At 42.0% G+C, this 25,062-nt stretch overlaps 1 protein-coding gene across 6 annotated transcripts; it reads right to left on the bottom strand.

The window, feature by feature from the left end:
- On the bottom strand, nucleotides 1–23,250 carry LOC139013014 (alpha-methylacyl-CoA racemase-like). 6 transcript variants are annotated; one of them, XM_070419193.1, is made up of 3 exons: nucleotides 22,087–23,250; nucleotides 18,144–18,453; nucleotides 9,175–9,996 (listed from the first exon to the last, which is right to left on the bottom strand). In XM_070419193.1, exons 1-2 carry the CDS (start codon nucleotides 23,207–23,209, stop codon nucleotides 18,449–18,451), a joined length of 1,128 nt encoding a protein of 375 aa, XP_070275294.1. In that variant the 5' UTR covers nucleotides 23,210–23,250; the 3' UTR covers nucleotides 9,175–9,996; nucleotides 18,144–18,448. The 6 variants fall into 6 exon arrangements, with proteins under 6 accessions (XP_070275296.1, XP_070275294.1, XP_070275291.1 ...); XM_070419190.1 differs by lacking the exon at nucleotides 18,144–18,453 and having other exon boundaries at nucleotides 9,175–9,640; nucleotides 9,804–9,991; XM_070419195.1 differs by lacking the exons at nucleotides 9,175–9,996; nucleotides 18,144–18,453 and adding an exon at nucleotides 1–318 and having other exon boundaries at nucleotides 22,250–23,250.
- Nucleotides 23,251–25,062: the final 1,812 nt, after the last annotated feature.

Here is a 25,062-nt window from a genome sequence, read left to right as displayed (position 1 = left end):
GTTGTGGGGATATAGAAAGAAAAGACTTGGTCCAGTTGAGGAGACACCAAAGAAACATAAAATAAAATAACACAGCATGACAGGAACTGTCAGAGATAAGCCCTGTATGTAAGAAGCTGTAAGAACCTCCTTCCCGCCTCTCCGGTAAGCACAGCTAAGGCTGAAGTGGGGGGCGCTGTCTCATTCTCACCTTTGAGAATGAGCAGATGTTGAGTGAGTGAACATAACATTTCATTTCTTCTCTCAGGATGGAGCACCAGGGCACGCTGTGGTCCTCATGGGGACATGCCTGATTGCCCATGCTTCCCGGCTTGACATCTGTACCAGGAGTGAATTGGTACATTAATTTTCCTCTTGTCTGAAACAAGCCTCCCAGGTGGTGAGGGAGAAGTGTATGAAACAGTATTATGCAATGCTTTTCAAGGGTGGCTCGTGGAAAAATCCTAGATATAGCCTGGATGGGCTCAATTGTGTCTCCCCCAAATTCATACATTGAATCCCTAACCCCCAGTATCTCAGAATGCTGACTGTATTTTGAGATAGAGCTTTTAAAGAGGTGATTAAGTTAAAATGAGGTCATCAGGGTGGTTCCTAATCTAATATGACTGGTGTCCTGCCAGGCCAGTGTGGGTCAGTGGTTGAGTGTCGAACTCCTGTGAACTAGGAGGTCATGGTTTGATTCCCGGTCAGGGCACATGCCCAGGTTGCAGGCTTGACCCCTGGTAGGAGGGAGCAGGAGGCAACCGATCAATGATTCTTTCTCATCATTGATGTTTCTCTCTCTCTCTCTCCCGTCCTCTCTGAAATCAATAAAAAATGCATTAAAAGCATATATTAATATGACTGGTATCCTTATAAGAGGAGATTAGGACACAGATATATTCAGAGGAAAGACCATATGAAGACAAAAGGAAAAGACGGCCACCTGCAAGCCAAGGAGAGGCCCCAGAATCCAGCCAACACCTTGATCTTGGATGTACAGCCCCCAGAGCTGTGAAAGGATGAATTTCTGTTGCTGAAGCCACCCAGTCTGTGATAGTGGTTACGGTAGCCCTCAGACATGAAGTCACTGCCTTACCTCACTAGCCTGTGCTGAACGAAAGCATCCTTCATCGGTTCAATGTCTATGGAGAAACTTGTGGTTGAAAGCACCATGGTTGGTAAATGTGGAATTCAGAGAGAAAGTCATAGGCCCTTGTCTTAAGGAGCTCTGTGGTCTAAAGTGGCACCTGAAGAAGACATGAGGTCTCCTGGCATGAGGCAGCCTCCAGAAACTCGGGCCTTCTTCTTAGCCCTATGCGGCTGAAATTATAACAAGAGATTTTACAAATGCATATATGTAGCACATGAGTACTGTCAATTTTGGGATTCCATGGGTAGCAAAATTCAAACCCTTCCATTTGTATACAAGTTAAATTTGATAAGCTTTAATACCGCATTCTATGGAAAGTATTTTCTCACAGAGTGGGACCATAATTTGCTTTGGAGACCAGATGGACGGACACTTGGAATCCTTGATCACATTGAGCAACTGAGTTGGCTGATTTTTTTTCTCCTAAAATAGTAAGAAGAGAATAATGCTATTTTTTTAACCTAGCATAATTTAGAAAGTAATTACAAGCCATTCTTCCCAAACACTTATTTCTATTTATAAGAAATTAGCAGCTGGGACAAGGCTGCTTATTAGCTAGAAATCTCAAGTAATTACAGTGATAATATAATTTATCTTTCAAACTAGGCCTTTTTCAGTGTGAAAAAAGACACTATTAAAATCATGCCAGGATAAAGTCAGAAATGAGGGTTGTTCTAAGCAAACATACAATCATTGTACTAGACAAACAAATACATTTGCCCTACTTACAGATGTCACTGGAGAGGCTTCCAGCACATTATCTCATTGTTTGTTAAATCTTAAAAATCACAACCATATTTTTTTCTTCAGACAAAGCTATTTGGATAAGCTCACGATATTATATATTTTTAGTAGTTCCCAAAGCGTTGCTGTGTGAAGAACTGCAATTTTGGGGGATCCACATCTGATTGCCTCATGTGAGCGGAAATCTGCTGACTAACAAAGCTGGCGTCTAGTAGAAACCATGGTTGTCTAGGAGCCAGGAGTCTGAAATTCCAGATCCAGCTGCCGCTGCAGGCTGGTGACTATGGACAGTTTTCTGTAAACCGAGAAGGTTGGACCATGTGATTTCTAAGTTTTGCCATGGCCCTAGCATTCCCATGTAGGAGTAGCTTAGGAACCAGAGGTGGCTGGAGAAACAGCAATTGTCCACATCAAAAACCAGAAGACTGAAGAAACAGCAATTGTCCACATCAAAAAGGGGAAGAGGATGCTGATGGAGGGTGCTTGGGCTAATGCAAATGTGTATTGTTAGTTCCACAGTTTAGCTTTAAAGTTCTGCCATGCTTATATGGACCTAGGATTTAGTAAGGATGACAAAAAATAAAAGATGGACATTGACTACAAGATTGGAACGAACCTGAAATGTTGACATTCTTAGAGAGTAGTAGAATATTAGGATAGTTATTCAGAAATGAAAGCAGGAGGAAGCATAAATGATCACCTTAATGGCTCTCATTGGCAATAGCTTTATTGGCAATGACTTGTAGGCTTGTAGTCTTCATTCTTAGATGCCTATCACATAACCCACAGGAGCTTATCTCAAAAGTTGAAAATTACACTTTCACCAAAAATATGAAAGGTGCAATAACAAAAATTCAGAGGCTATCAGGAAATGTACGCTGGTATATTGTTGGTATGAACTGTTGGAACCATTTTTTTTTTTTTACAGTAAACTTTTTAATTGGGGTAAGATTTACTTACAATTAAACATACCCATTTTAGGTGAATGTTTTGATGAATTTTGACTAATACATGCATAATCACCACTACAACCATATATAGCATTTTTTCACCCCAAAAATGTTCCCTGTACCCCATTCTAGTGAATTTTATCCTAACCCCCAACCCAGGCAACCATTGGTCTGTTTTCTGCCATCATAGATTAAATGAGTCTTTTTTAGGATCTATAATAATAAAAGCATAATATGCTAATTAGACCAGACATCCTTCCTTCCGGACAAAGCTGACGGGGGTGGGGGCTGAGGCAGAGGTGGCAGAACCCCTCCCCCCACCCCCAGCCACAGCAGCTGGTGGGGGCCTCAGCGGCGGCGGGGCAGGGGCCGGGGCCAAGGCCCTTGGATGAATTTTGTGCATCGGGCCTCTAGTTTCAATATAAATGGAATCATACGCACTCTTTTGTGCCTTGCGTCTTTCACTTAGTATCTCAGTGTAATGTGTTTAAGATTCATCTGTATTCCTGAATGTATCTTTCCTTTTTATTGATGAGTAATGGTCCATGGCACAGGCAAGCCATATTTTGTGTTTTTTTGTTTTGTTTTTTTGTTTTTTTAAAATATATTTTATTGATTTTTCACAGAGAGGAAGGGAGAGAGATAGAGAGCCAGAAACATCGATAAGCTGCCTCCTGCACATCTCCCACTGGGGATGTGCCCACAACAAAGGTACATGCCCTTGACCGGAATCAAACCTGGGACCTTTCAGTCCGCAGGCCGACGCTCCATCCACTGAGCCAAACCGGTTTTGGCAAGCCATATTTTGTTTATCCACTCAGCTGCTGATGGACATTTGGGTTATCTCTGGTCTTCAGATATTATCGACCAACCTGTTACTGACATCTGTGTACAGGTCTTTGTGTCGATACAGGTTTTCATTTCTCTTGGGTAAACACCTATGAAGGTTAATGGTTTATGATTCTTAATTTTAAGTGTCACCTTGACTGGCCACAGAGTGCTCAGATTAATCATTACTTCTGAAATGTCTCTGTGGGTGTTTCTGGATGAGGTTAGCATTCGAATTGGTAGACTCAGTAAGGCAGGTTGCTCTAGGCATTCCTCAGCCCATCGAGGGCCTGAATAGAATAAAAAGAGGAGAAAGGGAGGACTCACCCCTTTTTTCTTCCTTACTCCTTGAGTTGGGACATCACATCTCATCTTTCCTGCCCTCAGACTGCAATTGGTTGCCCTGGTTCTCAGGCCTTTGGACCCAGACTGAATAACACCATTGGCTCTCCTGGGTTTCCAATTTGTAGGCAGCAGATGGTGAGATTTCTCAACCTCCATAATTGTATGAGCCAATTCCCCATAGCAAGTATCCATGTACATATACATATCTCCTATTGGTTCTGCTTTTCTATAGAATCCCAACTAATAGAACACCTGAGAGAGGAATTTGCTATGTTATATGATGTATATGTTTAACTATAATATATTTCCTTATTTGCAATCTGATCATCCCATTTTGCAGTCCTACCAGTAATTCCAATGATGTGTAGTAGAATTCCATTGTGGATTTAATGGGCATTTCCCTGATGACTGATGATTTTGAACATCTTTTCATATGTTTATTAGCTTTTATGAAATATCAGTTCAGTAAGAATGTTTTATATATTCCATCTAGAATTTCCATATAGAATATATATGCATACAGAATTTCCATCTAGATGGAAAATATTTTGGACTATATATGTAATATTTTCTCTCAGTCTGTGACTTGTGTTTTCATTTAAAAAATTTTAAGCAACAGAAATTTTAAATTTTGATTGAATGAATAAATTTGATTTGATTAAAGACATATGTACAATATAAGTTAGAGGACAAAGATTTTTTTCCCTTTAAGAATATCTAACTAACTTTGAACCGTTTATTAAAAAGACCATTCTTTTCCCTGACTAAATTACAGTGTTTTTCTTATTATTGAATTGTGAAACTTCTTCATGTAAATGCTTTGTTAGTTATATGTATTGAGATCATTTTCTTCCAGTCTGCCACATATCTTTTCATTTTCTTAACAACATCTCTTAAAAGGCAGAAGCTTTTCATTTTGATGAACTCCAATTTATCAATTTTTTTAATGATTTGCACTTTTTTTTCTTAGAAATCTTTGCCTAATTCATAGTTAGAAAGATTTACTCCTGTATTGTTTTTCTAGAACTTTTACTGTTTTAGGTTTTACAGTTAGTTCTATGATTCATTTTGAGTTGATTTTTGTACATGTTGTGAAGAGTCCAAGTTCAATTTTTTATTGTTACATATTTTTTATTAATAGACTTAATTTTTAGAACAGTTTTAGGTTTACAAAAAAATTAAGCAGATAATAGAAAATTTCCATATATTCCACACCCTGTGTCCCCTATTATTAAAATCTTACATTAGCATGTTATATTTATTATAATTGATGACCTGATATTGATACATCATTATTAGCTGAAGTTCACAGTTTATTCAGATAGCCTTAGTTTTTGCTTAGTGTCTTTTTTTCTGTTCCAGATCCCATCCACCCCATTACATTTAGTTGTCATGTCTCCTTAGTCTCCTCTTGGCTGTGACAGTTTCTCATACTTTCCTGTTTTTGGTGACTTAGGCCTGCAGCTTCTCTATACCCTTCGGCCTAGCTGTCTGCCAGTCCTGAATGTATGACTCCATCCAACAATGAATTGCCGTTGGATCCACCCAACCTTTGACTTGGTGAGTCTGACTTGCTCGTGATGGGCAGCTCTAAGCACATGGACACTTGATGTCTCATGGGTAAACACTCTGTCTTTACCAGTGACAAGTAGCACATGAGAAGATGGTTTTCCAATGTTATAGAATTGTCTCCTACAGAAGGCATGGTCTTTCTCTAGAACTCCAGGTTATACATTGAGGTTCTCCTATTGGGGCTTGCTTTCAACTCCACATGGTGACTTTTCCCACTGTAGATAACCTCTTTTTACTGTGGTGTCGGCTGGATCAAATGGCCTAAGCATCAGGGATGCTCATATTTCTGTCTGGACTTATGTAGAGCCCTTTCCTGTTCTGGGCCTGATTCAAATCTTGCAGCCCTTCCCTAGCACTTAGTGGATGGGTCAGGCAGCATTCTCAAGTATGAGTATACTGGTTCCAGAGCCAGAAGCCTACCAAGAATTGTGTTACCTTATTAGTGCGGAGAAGGAACAGATACAATAATGTGTCCCTTAATTTGATGGAAAATTCTGACGCACCCTTAAATACTTCACTAATGTGTCAGGCCCCTGAATCTTTATGGGGTTTAACCTCCCACTTTCCTGAGGCATACCAAGACTTCCAGTTAGCCAGCCAACTTCTTGCTCATCGGAATAACATAATTTCATTGGTTTAATGGACTAGTGTGATATTCTACGAAATGGTTAGGTCCCTATGTATATATTATGAAAGATGGTGAGGTAGTTACCATAAATCTAGGGCAACACTGTAAATATATACTCTTGTCTATTCCGTATGTAAGAACTGTTTCTGATCATCCTATCAAAAAGAACCACTCACCAAATCCATGGGCCCGACACTGTGTTAATCAGCTCTAACAAGGCACCACATCTGGCATTGCAGCTGCAATTAGGGCCTGGAGAGAGGGAGTGTGGCAGAAGATAAGACTGGCAATGTAATCGGTGCCAGATTGCAAATGGGCCTGAAGGGCTCATGATGGGTTGGACTTTAGCCTAAACACACTGAGGAGCCCTTACTGGTTTGTAAGCAATATATTCTATCTACTAACTAGTTCCCAACAGAAACCTGTGTTTTCTAACATATGTATAGCTTCCAGATGAACTGTCTCCCTGGGTAGAGTGGGTGTTGTGTGCCGTGATGAGCTGCCCAGGACTGAAGCACTCATTCTCCTGGCTGCCAGAAGTGTTGGCTGCTGGTTCTCACAGCTGTGTCCCAACCACCATTAGTTCCGGAATATAACGTGCTCTGTCAACACTGTGCTCCTTTGCATTTGCTGTATTTCTCTGGACGGTCTCCCCCACTTCATATGCCTGAAGAAATACTACTCACTCTGTAAGACTTCGTTAGATGCCTCCTCTCACCACAGATAGGATTAACTGTGTCCCTTCTGGTTCCAGAGCATTTTGTTCAGACTGTGAGTTTAGGACTTGAAGCGATTCTGTATATCATATTCGTGTCCTTGGCTCCCCTAGAACTGTGCACTCTGGACATTGGTCTAGGTCATGTCTCAGTTATCTTCATGTGGTCAGAGGTTTGCGTAGAGCCTGACACACATAGACATTCAAGGGATGCAATTGAATTACATTAGTTATTTAATTGAATCTGATTCTGGTGTTAAGAAAGGAAAAAATTTCAAGCTAAGATGCACATATTCATTCTTTCATAAAATATGTATTTGTTGTCACATAATAATTGGCTCCAAGAAGACTTTTTGTGCTGATAAAATTTATCATTCTGAATTTGTAAAGTAAAACTATCATAAACCTAACCCTTCTTTTCCCTTCCATCTGTATTGGAACTATTTAACCAGTAATGCATATTACTCTAATACGTTTACAAACTCTTTAATTGTGTATGTGAGTGTGTGTGTGTGTATGTGTGTGTGTGTGAGTTCATGTTTAGAAACTCCCAGACACTCTGATTCTTTGCTCTTGTACCTTCATGCATTAACCTCATAACAATTAAATCTACAAAGTAGTGCTGAAAGCAAAGGTACTTTGGTTTGTTGTCTCAAAATTATAACCTGGTTTTTAGTTTAACAAACCCAAATTCTATTTAAATTTTTATTGAGGCATAAACTATTTACTGCCATGAAAGACTATGAGTTTGACATATGTTTATACCTTTTCAGATGCAAAAATTCAGTGGGAGGATTTCCAAACTAAAGTTCCCAGTACTTGACCATTTAAAAAACAAACAAACAAATAAACAAAAACACAAAAAAAGCGAACCACAGATTAACATACATATATCAGTGCTGGGTCTGCCTTATAGACCAAGTGTGTGTATTTTGGACAATAAACAAGACATCTAACCAAGTTAGACAAGTGTTCACTATGTTAGTTATTCACCACTAACTTTAAGGTCACTTAAATAAAAGGTTGCTGATTCAATGTCTGGTCAGGGCACACACCTAAGTTGTATATTCAGTCCCCAGTAGAGGCGCGTAAGGGAGGCAACTGATTGATGTTTCTCTCCCACATCAATGTTTCTCTCTTCTTCTTCCTTCTTCTTCCTCTCCTTCCTCTTCTCCCCTTTCTTTCTTTCTTTCTTTCTTTCTTTCTTTCTTTCTTTCTTTCTTTCTTTCTTTCTTTCTTTCTTTCTTTCTTTCTTTCTTTCTTTCTTCCTTTCCTTTCCTTTCCTTTCCTTTCCTTTCCTTTCCTTTCCTTCTTTCCTTTCTTCCTTCCTTCCCTTCTTCTTCTTCTTCTTCTTCTCCTCCTCCTCCTCTTCCTCCTCCTCCTCCTCCTCCTTTTTCTCCTTCTCTCTAAAATTAAAGCGGGAACAATACGTATCCTCAAGTGAAGATTAAAGAAAAAACATGATAGGAGGATGTAGAGTGAATATCTCCCTCATGTAAAAATCTGGGTGCAGGCAGGTCAGGATTTTATGGCAGTACTAGGATCACCTGGGCCCCACTCAAGTGCCTACAGCTTTCTGTTCCACCAACCTGAGTGTCTGGTCCTCATTCTCATAATCCAAGAGGGAGCACTAGCCATCATATCTACATCACAATGCTGAATGGGGACCAGGGAGAAGAAGTGTCCCCTATCCCCTTTAGGGACCTATCCTAAACTTTTGAGTATCACTTTCTCATGTGTACCCTGGCCAGAACTGAGTGGCTACAAATAGCTTTCCAATGAGACTGGGAAATGCAGTCTATATTTAGTATGGCCATGTGCTCCACAAGGAACTGGTGGTCATATTACTGCAGAAAAAGGGGAAAACAGACATTGGAAAGCACTGATATCTTTGCCACATGCATGCATACCAAAGGGAAGACACAATGTCCAGATGGCATTTTGCAAAATAATAAACTGGAGGAGTCCGGCTTTGGGGAGGCTGTCTTCGTTTGTCTTCATTTCTTCACTTGCCCAAACATGTCTCCCACTACCGTTTCCTGTTTTCGTGTGTGAGGCCTAGTGTTCATCAGAGCCTACAGCTTGGCAGGCTCATTGCCTTGGAGCTGGCTTTGGTTATTCAGGAATGTTACTAATTCTCCCTGCAAGCGCTCAGCTCCAAGCATCAGGATCATTTGGCAAAATAATTGATTTATAAATAATCATCAACCTTTCTTTAAGTTTTTTAAAATATATTTTATTGATTTTTTACAGAGAGGAAGGGAGGGAGAGAGTTAGAAACATCGATAAGAGAGAAACATCGGTCAGCTGCCTCCTGCACATCTCCCACTGGGGATGTGCCCGCAGCCCAGGTACATGCCCTTGACCGGAATCGAACCTGGGACCTCTCAGTCTGTAGGCCGACGCTCTATCCACTGAGCCAAACCGGTTTCAGCTTCTTTAAGTTTTTTGTTTTGCATTTGGTTTGTTAAAACTAAAATGCTGTCTCTCTGGGGGTTTAGAGAAACAACACTAGCAAGTTGAGAAAGAGAACCGGGGGTATGAGGTGGGAGTAGGAAACTGAAGTTGAAAATTACTTCCGTGGTTCTCTTGGAGCTGTTACAACTGCCAGGAGAGATTCCATCTCTTTCTGTTTTAACCTGGAATTTTCATCACTCTCATAAACCACATCACTGGCAGAAGGTTTTATAGGGTAAGTTGCTGAGAGCTCAACATTATCCTTGGTGCTGCAGGAAAAGCAAAAGAAGTTCATGTCCTGGACCTTGGGAGGTGAGCTACTCTTATGGGAAAGGTTTTAATTTAGTCAGGATAAAGTAAGCTATGCAGCAGTAATAAGTAAGTTGTGAAATCTCAGTGGGTCAGCACAATAAACATTTATTTCTTGCTCACCTTGGAGTCTGAGGCACCTGTCAGCCCTTCTCCATCTCATAGGACCGTCATCTGGAACTCACACCCTTCACACTTGCCATGGCGGAAGGGAGGACTGGGGGCTAAGCAGGGTGTTTTTCAGGGCCAGGCCTGGTAGTTTCCTTTGTAGAATCCAGAGTCCAGTCACACAGCAGGAATCAAATAATATCCTGTCCTAACAAGAAATTGGCAAGTATCAGAAACTTTCAAACTCTTACTTTTCCTCAAGTGACCTAGAACTTGAAGGATTTCCCATGTGGACTTTCTTATTTGGAGTAAACCATTGTCGATAAAGCTCCTAAACTTTCATAGTCCTCGTAGGACTTAAAGCCTTCACTTTTTTCTCATCAGTCCAATTTCCCATTTTTTGTCCTTTTTTTCTCCTGTATTTTCTATCCTAAAATGTAAGATTCTAAACAAGAAGGACCTGACCAGAAGTGAGACTAAGAGGAGGATTGGCTGGACTGATAGGTCTTGGGGGCAGGGACCAACTCTGTTTTGTTCAGTGCTGAATCCTATGCCTCACCCACCCTTGACATGTAGAAGAGACCAAAGAAACAGGGACTTGTGCCTTCCTGGTCATCCTTCATCATAACCCATCATTGTTACTATTACTAATTCAAAGGACCAGATAATTTGATGAAAACAACACATCGTCACATATGGCAGTGTTGACAGTGATGAATCTGGAAAAAATATTTAGTGAAAAGTCTGAATGGGAAGATTATCACCTCAAATAACTACAGAGTTTAATAATTTATGAGCAAAGCAGGGCTGAAAAAATAATGTGGAGATAAAAAGAGCCCTAGCCAGTTTGACTCAGTGGATAGAGTGTCAGCCTGCGGGCTGAAAGGTCCTGGGTTTGATTCCGGTCAAAGGCACATGCCTGGGTTGCGGGCTCGATCCCCAGTTAGGGGCATGCAAGAGACAGCCGATCAATGATTCTCTCTCATCACTGATGTTTCAATCTCTCTCTCTCTCTTCCTTCCTCTCTGAAATCAATAAAAATATATTAAAAATAAAAAGAAAGGGAGCAAGGCAGGAAAGAAAAGAGGAAACAAACAAAATGAAAACTAAACTATGTTTGCCTTGTGAATACATGTCTGGGCACACACTCACTTAGAACAGAAGCAGTTTATCAGGAAGAATTACTCCCTGAGCTTTGGTCATAGATCTTTCTAGGAAGTAAGCACCATTAGGAAATATACTGAAAGTTTATAATCAAGCCGAGACTAGGCAAGGAAGTCTGTTGATGGGACAGTGTTCTAGGCCCGTGTATTAATTGTATTAAATCACTGACCCGTTTTAATCCTCACTGAGTTCCTGACAGTCATTAGAGCAAGAGGCCCCACAAAATCAGGACTTTCTGAATTGTATTCATTAGGGAGTGTTTATGAAAGAGAAGCTCTGTAGGAGCAGCATGGTTTTCAGAGTTAATTATGCTTCTGGGCTCTGATTGTTGAGGCTCCTCCCACTCAGATCAATGACAGAAAACTCCAAGAGCTGTAGGTTCAGTTATGAACCAAATTAAACCCCTAAAAAGGCAGTGAGAATAAAATACTAGGAGACCTGCAAACCCTCTCTTTAAAAAATCCTATATAGAAAAAGTCTAATATGCAAACCAACCGAATGGCAGAACGACCATTCACTGTGATGCACAATGACCACCAGGGGGCAGATGCTCAAAGCAGGAGCTGCCCCCTGATGGTCAGTGTGCTCCCACAGAGGGAGCGCTGCTCAGCCAGAAGCCAGGCTCACGGCTGGCGAGCACAGTGGCGGTGGTGAGAACCTGTCCCGCCTCTGAGGCAGTGCTAGGGAGCAGCGAGCTGAGCGGTAAGGAGCAGTGAGCAGGCAGGCAGTAAGGAGCAAGGGGTCCCAAACTGTGAGAGTGTGCAGGCCGGGCTGAGGGACCGCCCCCTCCCAGTGCACAAATTTAGTGCACCGAGCATCTAGTCCAAGATAGGAGTCTGGGACTTGGCTAAGCCCTTGGCCACCAAAACACAGCTAAGTTTTGACTAGGGAGCATTCTTCACGTCATGGCAAGAAGCCAAACATCTTTCTGACACTGAAGGGAACTGGATGTATAAAGGAACACTGCTTTCTTTGATTACCCAGTTAGGATGATCTTAGTATTAGAAACCAGAGTTATTTGAGTTTGGGAGGCACGATGGTTAGTTTTATGTGTCATCTTGGCTAGGCTATAGTGCCTAGTTATGCAACCAATTACTAATCTAGGTGTTTCTGCAAAGGTATTTTGTATAGTGATTAACACCTACAATCAGTTGACTTTAAGTGGAGGAGATTACCCTTCAGAATGTAGTGGGCCTCACCCAATCCGTTAAAGGATTTCAGACCAAAACTGAGATTTATTTGTCTGAGGAAGAAGAAATTCCACCTATAAACTACATCATAAGCTCCTGTGCTTATAAGACATTTCATTAAAAATCTATCTATCTATCTATCTATCTATCTATCTATCCATCTGTCCATCCCCTACTGGTTCTGTTTCTCTGGTAGAATCTTAACTGATACAAGAGAGTGTCATTAAGAAACTCAAAGAGAATAATTGTTATAACTAATTAACCACAACAAAAGCTAATGGCCTCATCACTGTTAACCATCAAGTCTCATACCAAAACCAAAAGCTCTGAAACAAAGCCATGTGCTCCTGGGGTGATTCACAAAGACCTACTCCGCTCATCTTACAGACCTGCTCTGCCACAGACTGCGAGCTTGACCAAATTTACACAAAGTCACAGTTTCCTTATCTGTAAGATTTAAAAAAAAATTGCAGTGACTATTAGATGAAATGATCTCTTTAAAATGTGTGATTAAGAGAGTAGTACCTGATAGGGTAATAAATATAATGCCTTTCTCTTCCCCCTCTAAATTGTTTGTCCCAAGGAAAGAGCTTTAACTGTGTTGCTCCTGTTATATGACCTTATGTAGAAATTGACCATTAAAATGGGCACCTTGGATTCTTATGATACCTTTTTGGTTTGCTCACTTGTTTGTTTGATGTACAACATTTGAGATTAATAAACAAGGGACATTTAAGTGATGGACTCACACTCATACATTTCCTTCCATAATTAACAACAAAATCAGGTCCTCAGTTATTCATAGAAATATATATATTAGCATCAACATCCAATTAAAGTATGTAGATGTTCACTTATCCTGCCTGCCTGACCTGAACATACTTCCATTAGAAAATAAAATTCTTTTTAAGTACCACAGTTTCAACATAAAAACACAAAAGAAGCAAAAATATTTTTAACCCATCAGTGTCACCAACATCTTCCTAACCCTCCCCTGCTCTGTGGTAAGACTCAGCATGCCTTCAGCCCCATCCTACAAATTCTATGTAGTTTTCCACCCACACAAATTGTCTGTTCTAGTTGGTTCCGCCTCCTACCTCATGAACCACCTCCCTCTCTAGCTCAGGTGGAAAGTTGGTGGCATGAGGTCAATGTATGGCCCCAACGTCTGTTTTGTGTGGCTTTGGTGTCAAGACCGCAGGGGTTTAGGCACTAAGTTCAGACATGGTGGCAATCAGCCTGGCCTGCTTCCTACCTGACCCACCCCTGCACTGCCCACTGTGCTCTCTACCTGTAGTTCAGATTGTTTCATTTGCTTGGTCTACCCTTGTCCCCTCATCCCAAGTGTCCCTTAAATCCTGGCGTGCTCCCTCCTTTCCCTGGTCAACCCTCTGTGTCTTAGGTGTCATTTCAGCTCATCTTTGACAGCGATGGTGCTTATAGCTTGGTCCTGGATTTTTTTTCTATTTGTTCTTATCACAGACCATCCTTGGATAACCATTTTTTTAATACATTTTGACATAAATAACCAGGCAAATGCAAAAAGTTTCTTTCATTCTTTGAACTCACATAAGATTATTATCTATGCTTATCTAACAGCGGTGATAGGTTCTCCAGGGCAATCTACCCATCTAGCCTGGCTCCTACATAAGCCAAGGTGTGAACTTGAGCTTGGAGCCAACGAATTTAATTTTTAATCAAGTTGCTAAATGAGAAACAAGCAAACCATAGAGCAGCTCTTTCTGTCCACCCAGTGCCCGGACCAGAAACAAGAGACACATTCAGATGGCCCTGCTTCACTCAGACATAGCCTCAAGGACACTTTCTTTTGTCCCATGTCAAGAATTTGCTCCAGTCTCTGAAATGGTTGCTCACCTCCTTGACAGGTCGCAGAAGGAGTCCCATTTCCCTGTTGTTTCCTGAAGGATAAGCACTGACCTAAAATCCCTTTTGTCAGTAAGTCTGGAAGGAACCCGTCTTCACGGGAGCACTCTTTCCGGTCCTGCTGGGGCTGTTTGTAGCCTCAAAGGCCACAGCAGGATGTTCCTCTCCTAAGTTCCTCACGGCTTTTCATCCCTCAGATGTCCTTGAGCAACTACACAGGAATGATGTAATGCTCGTGAGGTCTCCTAACCCGCATTCATTGGAATCAAATACCTCCTTATGTCTGACCTCGTAGCTTTGTCTTAGTAGATGGAGAACCATGTATATGTGTATGTATAGATGTATGTATATTTATATTGTTTGTATTCATACAAGTGTATATATACTGTGGTATACATATATATGTACATATATCCATACATGTGCATATATATGTGTGTATGTACATGTATATATAAATGAGTGTGTGTGTGTGTTTGGTGCTTTGTCTACAACTACAGCTCTACACAAACATTGCAAAAAAACTATTTGGGTACCTGCTGAGAGCAGCTTAACATTTTTGAGTGTGTCTACTATGTACCAAGTAACATGCCTGTGTCATATAATCCTGTGTGATGGTACCTTGTACAGATGAGTAAACAGGCCTGTATCACACAGACTGTGCTGAGATGGGAACTCAGGTCCATTAGGCTTATGGCCTTTCTCTCCATTTCCTCTCCTGCTCTTTACTCAGGCTGCTTTCTGTGGACACCTCTTCCCCTTCCTCCTAAAACTGCCCCTCCTTTAAAACCTGCGAAGATGCTGTTTCTACCTGAAACCTTCCTTGCCCGGCCCTCAGAGCGCTCACCTCGGTGGGGCGCTGGAGCCCACTCAGAATGGCTCAGCCAACACCCAAGGGCCAGTCGTTAGCATCTCTTCCTGCAGCCTGTTCAGTAGCTTCACTTTGGGAGCTTGAAACTGGCCAAGGTAGAACTATTTCCAACACAGAAATTGCCAAACAACATATATCCAGAACTTTTCTTTTTAGAAAGTCAGTTGTTAAGTATTTGCCAGCACAACACCCTCCTCCTTTAAAGTTTAAACTTATATCCATTTGTGATGTATCTATTCCTTTCAAGATTACTCTTCACATACGCAGGACTAAATGATCTCTTGGGATGTGAGGCTTTCAGTACTAAACACAGGAAAAAAACAGAATGGTTGATCACCGAAACATCATCTCAGCTGTCAGCACAATTTTTTCTAATTATATATGTAATCTGAAACCTGTTATTCACTTTTTCATTTAACACTAGATCCTAAAGATCTCTTCCTATTAGAAATATGTAGATAAATACTCCCATTTTTATGCTGCATAATATTCCACTGTGTGGATCTACTACTATAGTTTAATGACTAATCTCTGATGGTTTTGTACTTGGGTCATTTCCCGTCTTTTGCTATTACAAATAGTGCCACAGTAACTGACTGTCTGGGTATGTCATTTGTTATGTGTACAGGTGTCTCGGTGGGATAGAAGTGGGGTTTCTGGATTACAGTGTAAACACACCTGTAACTTTGTTAGCTGTCGCCAGATACTTCTTCACAGGGACTAGGCCAACAATGCATGCGACTGTCTATTTCTCCCCTAGTGTTACCAAAGAGATTGTTGGATGTTTGTCAATTTGATAGGTTAGAGTGGTGTTTTGTATACTTTCAATGTGCACTTCTCTATTGAAAATGGAGTTGAGCATCTTTTCATGTTTAAGAGCAGATAATCTACATTTTAAACGGAATCCTTGGGTAATCCTTGTGCACATAGCTCTCTTAAATTTTCTGGCCCAAAGCCAAAGGACTTGAAGAAAAAAATGGTGACATGAATACTAGTGCTGAGAAGCAAGTTCCTGTCCCACTTACTTCCTGAGACGGTTAGCGGCTCTTCCAGGAAGTCTCCCACGTGCACATGCTCCCTCCGTGACCTGAACCCAGAATGACCCCTTAACCCCATCCTATACAGATAAACTAACAGATTTTGTAAGGTGGAGGTGTAGCCCATTACCCACTTCTAGGCTGGATAAGATGTTAGGGACATGGACATGCTGGTGGGAGACAGGCTTTCTTTGGGGCGTTAGCGGTCAAGTTCTGTTCTCCTGCTTCAGGGAGGTGCTTGAGTTATAGGCGAGGTGTATCCCCTACAACTCAGGCCCAGAGTAGGGGCTTCCTGGGCCTCACTTGGAAGGCTTGGCGTGAGTCCCCAAGTTTGACTGGCATGAACACTGATATTTGACTCACACCTGAACAGCCTAGAGGTGTGACGCTGTGGCTGAAGCCCAAGATGCGTGGGCCCATATGTTCTAGGGTGACCAACCATTCCAGTTTGTCTAGGATTAAAAGATCTCTTGGCAGGTGAGACTCTCAGTGCTAAAAACAGGAAAAAAACAGAATGGTTGGCCACCAAGAGTGAGACAATGGTATGTTTTCCAAGGAGCAGGACGTGGACTCTAGAGGCATTATCTAGCCGTGGGTCATCTTGAAAAGATCTCCATTCTTAAGGAGCCCTTGAAAGGGCACGTGGTCCCAACAGTAGGGCAAACAACTAAATGCCAGGCCCACGCAGGAACCCCAGCAGTAAGATTCAGAGCCATTGTCAGTGCAAAGATCTGGAAGGAGAAGAAACCCCAAAACACTCACTGAGGATGAGCTTGCACCTGCATGTCTGCTAGAAGATGCCAATGGCAGGCCACACCTCTCCCAGCTAAAAGGATCGTGTCCCTTCCCGCCAGTCCCCTGTGGTGGATGCTGTGATGTCCTGATACAGGACCAAGGACTTAGTCCCAGCTTTCTGGGCTGCTGGCAGAAACCACTCAGCTATCAGCTGCCCAGGGAGGGCTTGTCTCTGCAGAGAGCAAACTGCTCAGGGCCACAGCCCTTCCTGGGGAGGCCAGTATCCAATGGCTGATAGATGTGGGAGAATAAAGGCCTAACCCCCTGACCACAACTGGGGACAACTCTGAAGGATCACCCCAGACTCAAAACTTTCTGGGGTCAGCGAAGGCCCCATCAAGACACATCACAGCTCAGCTTCACCTTCTGCCCTCCCCCTCTCTCTCCCCTCTCCTCCTGGCAAGGTTTCATCCAGAGGCAGATAAAACAACTGACACAGAATGAGTTGGTGGGCCCAAGGAGGTATGGCTCACACCCTGCTGGATTCAGTCATTCAATATTAGCACTTAGAGTAGCTTCCAGTGACTCTCACTAAGCACAGAATGGGCAAACCAGTGCTATATCTGCCCCCTATTTCACAAAGACGCCCAAAGCAAACCAAAGGAGATCCCAGCTCTGAGGTAAAGATAGACAAAGGTCTAAAGGTATCATTTTTACATTTAGTTTTTATTGAGGTAACATTGGCTTATAACATTATGCATGTTCCAGGTGTGCAGCATTAGCCCTCAGAACAGCCACTACGGGTCACCACACGTAGGTGTGGGGATTTTATTTGAGTTACTTAACCCAGTTAGTCATTAACCCAGTTTGCAAGGGAGCTTAGACTATGAACATAATAGACATGACAGGGGCCATGTGCTAGCCCTGAGCAAATGTGAAAGTCTGACCTCTTACCTGGACTTTTCCTAAACCTTCAAAGACCTCTAATCACAATTGGTCAGGGGCATAGGTGAGTTTTGAAAACGCACTTTACATGCTTAGCTGGGATCATGTCTCTGATGGCCCAAGAAAGGAAACAGAGGCCTGTCTTTTCGGGGGTGGGTGAATCATGGGACAGCAGGTTGCACCCCCTCCAGCACTCCGCAGGTGTCCAGGCACTGGTGTATTTGAGGAGTTTAAGGAGCCTAATAAATGGATGTGAATCCAGTTATGTTTTCACTTCAAGGGTCAAGTCAAACAAACCACAGGTCAAAAGGAACCAGGAAAAGGGGAAAAAAATTCAGTTTATCTACAAAGTGTATTTTTAAACATCTGTTTTTCCTGTGCAGCTGTCTGGCCTGATTCCTTCATTGAAGAGCAAAAAGTTTAAAATAATAATAATAATGAAAAATAAATCCTTTTTCTCAACTTACCTCAGGATTAGAGTATGTTAGGATTGGAAAGGCTTTTACAGTTCATTTAATCAAATACTTACTTGTATGTAATTGAAGAAATTGCTCTAGAAAGGTTAGCTGGTTAAGTGAGGGGACCCAACTCTACTGACCCAGGGAGGTCAATGTTGATAATCTCTTACATCTACATTTATTGTATTGTCTGACCAATCATCTCACTTGAGAATTTCCAGGTTCTTCAGTAGCCGGGACAGGTATTATCTCCTCAAGATTAACAGAGTATTGAAAACATTAGGTGACTTGCTTCAAATCTCACAGCTAATTACTTGTCACACCCCTGTTTAAAGTTCTTCAATGGGCCTGGCCGGCATGGTTCAGTTGTTGAGCATCAACCTGTGAACCAAGAAGTTGAGGTTCAATTCACGGTCAGGGCACATGCCCGGGTTGTGGGATCAATTTCCAGTGTGGGGCGTGCAGGAGGCATTCAATCAATGATTCTCTTTTGTTTTTAAAAATCTGGTTTTATTGGTTTCAAAGAGGAAGGGAGAGGGAGAGAGAGTTAGAAACATCAACGATTAGAGAGAATCACTGATTGAATTCGGTGGCTGGGTGAGCTCTGTTGGTTCTCTGAGATCCAGCTTCCTCACCTGTGCGGCTGCCTCCTCCAAGTCCAGCCTCTGCTCTAACACCTGATCCACGGTGTGGGGCTCAGTCAGGCAGCTCCCAAGGCCCTAGCCTTCTTAGATCACCTCCCTGATGCCCCTTTACTCCCTTTTTCTAATAACACGTTGGCTGAAACTAAAACCAGGTTCCTTTCCAAGCTTCAGGGTATTTCATAAAGCTTATTTCCAATGCAGACATTTTATTTTCTTGAATAGGGATTGTGAATGAGTGAATTAAAAGTATAAATGTTTCGTTCAGAATTCAGGTGAAATGCCACTTTTTCAGGGTTGCATTCTCTGCTATCCTTAAGTTCCTTGTTAACTGCTGACATCACATCTAGAAATTTTCTCATCACAGCTGTAGTAAAATGATTATGAATGCAACTATTTAACATCCACCGCTTCAGCTAGAACCGTGGTTCTCAACCTTCTGGCCCTTTAAATAGAGTTCTTCACGTTGTGATCCAACCATAAAATTATTTTCGTTGCTACTTCATAACTGTAATGTTGCTACTGTTATGAATCGTAATTTAAATATCTGATATGCAGGATGGTCTTAGGCGACCCCTGTGAAAGGGTTGTTCGACCGCCAAAAGGGTCACGACCCACAGGTTGTTTCAGAAAGTGTCGGGGGCCTGGATTCTGTATTTCTAACCAGCTCCATCTATTGCAGATGCTGCTGCCTGTGGCCCACACTTTGAGTAGCGAAGATGTACACTGTTCTTAAGACAGTGTTTCTCCAAGAGTGGTCATTGGGTCCTCATGTGAGAATCGCCCTGGTAATATGTTAAAAAACAGAGTCCTGGCTTCACTACAGTTTACTACATCCAGTATCTATAGTGGGAGCCCAGGAACCTGTATGTAACAAACAGCCCATATGATTCTCATCACTGCTAGAGCTTGAGAATGGGCCTGTCTAACGGATAAGTGGTGAATTTGGAAGAACCAGGAAAGGTGTGTGGGGAAGGCTTTGGCTGTGATAAGGAGGCTTTTGTGCAGTGAACAGGAAGGAAATGTGCCAAGCACTTAAGCAGGTGGGGCATTCATAGATTGGGACCTGCAAGCCATTCAAGGCATCTACATCAGTGGTCGGCAAACTCATTGGTCAACAGAGCCAAATATCAACAGTACAACGATTGAAATTTCTTTTGAGAGCCAAATTTTTTAAACTTAAACTATATAGGTAGGTACATTGTTATTAACTTAATTAGGGTACTCCTAAGGCTTAGGAAGAGCCACACTCAAGGGACCAAAGAGCCGCATGTGGCTCGCGAGCTACAGTTTGCCAACCACGGATCTACATGATAGAAAAGGAGCTCAAATACGCATTCATGATGATGTATATTGTACTAATTTCTGTTGCTAAAATAAACTTTAAGTTTCAGTATTAAGCATATGCTCCTCACTTTAAAAAATAATTATGATTTTGAAAAAATTGCAGAAAGTTAAGTTTTTATTTGTTTATCTTCTTATTGACTTACATGATACTTTTAGAGGAGTTCATCATCATTCGTGTGGATTCTTTCAGTGGTGGTATATCTAATCCTCAGTCCTTAGTCCCTATCTCTTTGATGGAGGAGAAAACAATTTGTAGACAAATGTTGACTTTTACCAAGTTCATTGCTTCTCAAAAAAATAATATTAAATTTTGTACTTGAGTAATAATAGCTAACTTTTTCAATGCATTTATTATGCACTTGGAACTGTGACAAATACATTAAATTTATAATTGTAATTAACCCCAAATCTGAGACAGTGTGTCATGAAAATCTCTGAGGGCAGGTGCACTTCAGAGGGTCTCTTGAGCTGAGGGAGCCATCATTTAGCTGGCTTTGGCCAGTGTATCACCCTGCTTTCCCTGCTTTCTCAACCTTTTTTCCTTTTATAGTAACTTCCCAGACTGCCAAAGCCAGGCGTTGCCTGCTCCCTGTGGTTTTGACCCAGAAAGGCTGTGATTTTTCTATGCAGCGAAGGGTGGTGATGCCAAACACAAACTTCTAGGCTAGAAGTGTGTATGTACGACCCCCCCCCCCCCCCCCCCAAGCTGAAGGCCTGAAAGAGCGCTGGGGACACTTCAGCATATTAGTCAGCAAGAGGCATGTCTGCCAGACGCTATAGTGAGGCCTGAAGTCTACTTACCCGGTGTGTCTGAGCCCCTTCAGAATAGACATAGATTTATTTGGCTTATGAACTTTATTTATCTCTATTTATATAAGCTAATCCACTGAAGCTTTATTTAAATTCCCTAAATCCATAAAAATTAAAAGGCACTTAGAGTTTGAAGGAAAAGAAGCCTGTTTGCTTGAACAATGCCCAGAAAGGTAAAAGAAGAAAGTTAAAATTCCATAGGGATAAAGAGAAAACTTAATTTAGAAAAAAGAGATCATTTTTGTGAGATGAGGTCATTTATATGAAGAGAGAGAGAGAGAGAGGGAGAGAGAGAGAAAGAGAGAGAGAGAAGGGAGAAGGGAGGGGAGGAAGGAAAGAAGGAAGAAAGAAAAGACATAAACAAAGGGACCACTTAGGGGGAAATACACATCACTCATGTTAAAGTACGGAATTCCTCGTGCTTTGCAGTGAGCATGTTTGTTTGGACTTTGAGTCCTAAAGTAAATGTTTTTACATTTTGCAAAGTATAACCATCTAGCAGTGTTCTTTCCATACTGCCCTACCGTGTAACACATCATAAACTTTAAGTCTTGTATTTCTCCCTTCCCCCCACTAGTCCACACCCAAGAAAATAGTTATCTTTTTTTATATAAGTGTGATCATGTAGGAACTTGTGTCAATTTCTAGACATGAGACAGTATTTTATATATATATTTTTAAGTCTTTATTGGTGAAAGTACTACATATGCCCCCTTTTTTCACCCTTTGAACCCCTCCAGCCTGCCCCCGCCCCAGGCCTTCACCACCCTGTTGTCTGTGTCCTTAGGTTATGCATCATGCATACAAGGCCTTTGGTTGATTACCTCCCACCCGCCCACCCTCCCCTGCCTTCCCTCCAAGATTCCACACTCTGTCCCATGCGTCCATGCGTGGGACAATATTTTAAAATGACTTTAGGCATAATACCTCTCACACTCAATCCTGACTTGGACTACAATCAGAGTCATGACACTACATGTACACTCCACAGCCTGTTCTTGGTATAAAAATGACTGAAGGCTCACATCTCAAACATGCCAGCATTCTTCACATTTTCTGAGAGTGTGAGATTTCATCTTAACACAGGAAGGAACTCTCCCCAATCGAAAGCACTCATAATTCCCCCAAATCATACACCTCAACCTAAACTCACTGGATTACTTAACAAAAAGGCTGCGTTGGACAGTTCTATGTTACAGATTAGCTGTTGACTTACGGCTTTTAATGACGCCCGAAACATGGAGCCGGGCTATTTCTTGTTTGCTGAACCCATATCCTCTGAGAATTTCTTCTGAGTGTTCTCCTAAGACCGCATTCCGCGTGGAAGGGACAGAAGCGGGAGTTTTGGAAAAAAAGGGAACTGGCATGGGAGCTATCACCTGCTGTTGATCTGTGATAAAAGAAGTGCCCATCTCCTCCTTCGCAAGTTGAGAAATATCCTCAGCTGTCAGAACAGGGGTCACACAGGCGTCCAGTTCCCCAAACACCTTGCACCATTCGGCTTGCGTCTTCTTGGCAAAGATGTCGGCAAAGAGTGTCTTCAGCCTGGGCCAGTCCGGCCAACTCAGCTGCGTGGGGAGTTGTGAAGGATCGAGCCCGAGTCCTTTCAGAAAGAGCTCATAGAGGTGGGCTTCAACAGCCCCCACGGCCATGAACTTCCCATCCGAGGTCCGGTAGGTGCCATAGAAGGGCGCGCTCCCATCCAGGAGGTGGTCTACCTTGACTCCTTTGAAATTGTTCATCTTCTGCAGGTACCACAGCGCAGAACTCGCGTACGCTGTGCTCTCTATCACATTCGCGTCCACTGTTTGTCCTCTCCCAGACTGGGCGCGTTCAAAAAGAGCCATCACCGTCCCAAAGGCACCAAGAAACCCTCCGGCCGAGGAAGCCAGGAAACTGGGTGGTACATACGGTTTCTCGTGTTTCCGGCCAAATGTTGACAGCACCCCAGATAAAGCCAGAAAGTTGATATCGTGCCCTCTGCTTTGGGAATACTTACTGGATAACTTCATTCCAGTGGAAACCTTCACGTGGACGAGTCTCGGGTTCTTCTGCAGCATGTCCTCTGGCAACAGTTTCCCCGGGCCCAGCACCCCACCGGGGACAGGATCGACCAGCACATCAGCCTGAAGACAGAGTTTCTCCAGGACCACGGCACCTTCTGGAGTGTTCAGATTTAGAGCCAGCGACTGCTTCCCTCGGTTCACAAACTCAAAGATGTCTCTTTGGTCCCAGGCCACGCGAATCACCCGGACTCCAAAGTCGGCGAGAATCATGGCGCAGAGGGAGGAAGGGTACTTCCCAGCCAACTCCAGCACCCGCACGCTGCTCAAGGCCATGCCGGTGGTGGACCCGAGAGCTGTGAACAGCTGCACTGTGCTCCAAGCTGTGGCTTTGAATGGAAGATCAGGACTTTCTGGGGCAATACTGAAAAAAAAAAAAAAGGCAGGAAGAAAGTCCCGCCCATTGGAAAGTCAGTGCATACCTTTGAGATTTACTTTACTGGCTGTCTTCCACCTTCATTTGTTTTTATAGCGCGCCTCCTTTAGCATGATTACCAAATAAGAATAGTTGCCTCCTTGAGATCCTATCTCAAACTGCTGTAAAGGATTATATATTTTTAAAATAATTGCAGAATAACACAAAAATGAACAGAAATGTAAAATATCTCAATAGTGTTTTTATTGATACAGATTGAAATGCTAACCTTTTGGATATATTGACTTAAATATATGACTTAAAAATTAATTCGATCTATTTCTTTTGTGTGTGTGTGTGTGAGAGAGGTTACTAGAAATTTTAATTATAGACATGGCTCTCACATTTGTATTGGATGGCATGGCTCAAAAGCTGTGGCCCTCATTACCATTTACACCGCCCCTCCATCCAAAAGCCTATCAAGTGTCGGGTGAGAAAATGTTGGCCATATGAATTAAAAAGAATATTTGAAACAAAAGTCTGACATCCTAATAGGTTATCTCACTCTCCTACTTCTATTTGGCCCCCAACTTAGGCTTACAGGGACCAGGGAATTGGGACTGGTGAATCAAAATAAGAGAAACAATTGCTGAAAGTCTTGGCTTTTCTTCAGAATTTAGTTTGTGTTTAATGGTATTAGAATTGGAGGTATAGCTGTCAACCCACAGAGCAATGGGTATCTGTGAGGAAATGAAAATATCTGCTGATATCTTAGGAGGTCAGCAGACCGTGCATTGGTGCAAACCTGTGGTATCCCCAGTGTCTGCACACACTGAATGTCATGTGTAGAAGGACCTAGTCTCTGTTTATAATGTTGGCATCATGAAAAATGTAAGAAGGTATTGATCACTGCAAATGACAAAGGTTAGGAAGGTTCATCTAAACACTAGGATTTTCCCTAAGGAGTGATCATTCCTGTATGTATCTAAATATTTTTGCAGTTTTGTGTTGTTGTTTTTTGTTAGTTTGTGTTTTTTTTTTCCTTTTGACTGTAGTTTTATTATAAAAATAGTATAAACTCAAGAACAGAACGATTTCCTTCTAATGTTTGACAATGGGAAAATGCCTATGAAGAGAAATATGCAGAAGAAATTAATCATTACGACAGCCTCTTGCCAAATAATTTAAAACCATAACATTTGGAGGTTATTTCATAGGATAGAAGACTTAATGTCAGATGTCACATCGTTTTATAATTATCTTTATTAGCAGACATAAATCAGGAACAGAAAAGTCCTAATATAGCCATTGTAACCTAACAGTTCCTCTTGCTGAGGACAGCTAATGGGTTTCTCACAGGGATCTTAGAGGCCAATTGGCCATTTTCATCAGTTCAATTTACACGCAATTCAGACAGATGGGGAAGCTTACTAGTGTGAAAAAGAGCCAATGTTTCTCTCCCCATATGAGAGGTACCAAAAGCATGTGATCATTCAGAAAGGAAAACAATTTTCAGTTGTTTCTGTTATCTCTCCTATGAAGAAGGAAGCATGAGTATGGGGAATCTAAGTAAATGCAGAGCCAAGTAATTTACAATGACTTCAAAGATGTTTGCTGGCCATATTCGAATAAGGGTGTGTCCTGGGTTCTAGGAGCTCACAATTCTGGTTACCATAATAGCTTCCAAACATGCATAGCACCTTGTTTCTTCCAGCCCAGGCCTTGGTGTCTGACAAAGGCTATAAGGTACATCTTGTAGGAAGACATGGTTATC

This window comes from Myotis yumanensis, unplaced genomic scaffold (genome assembly GCF_028538775.1).
Source record: "Myotis yumanensis isolate MYYU_CA2020_CCGP unplaced genomic scaffold, mMyoYum1.0.hap1 SCAF_6, whole genome shotgun sequence".
Taxonomy (NCBI): Eukaryota; Metazoa; Chordata; class Mammalia; order Chiroptera; family Vespertilionidae; genus Myotis; species Myotis yumanensis.
Note: the sequence above shows the minus strand (reverse complement) of the source record. Positions and strands in the feature narration are given on the sequence as shown.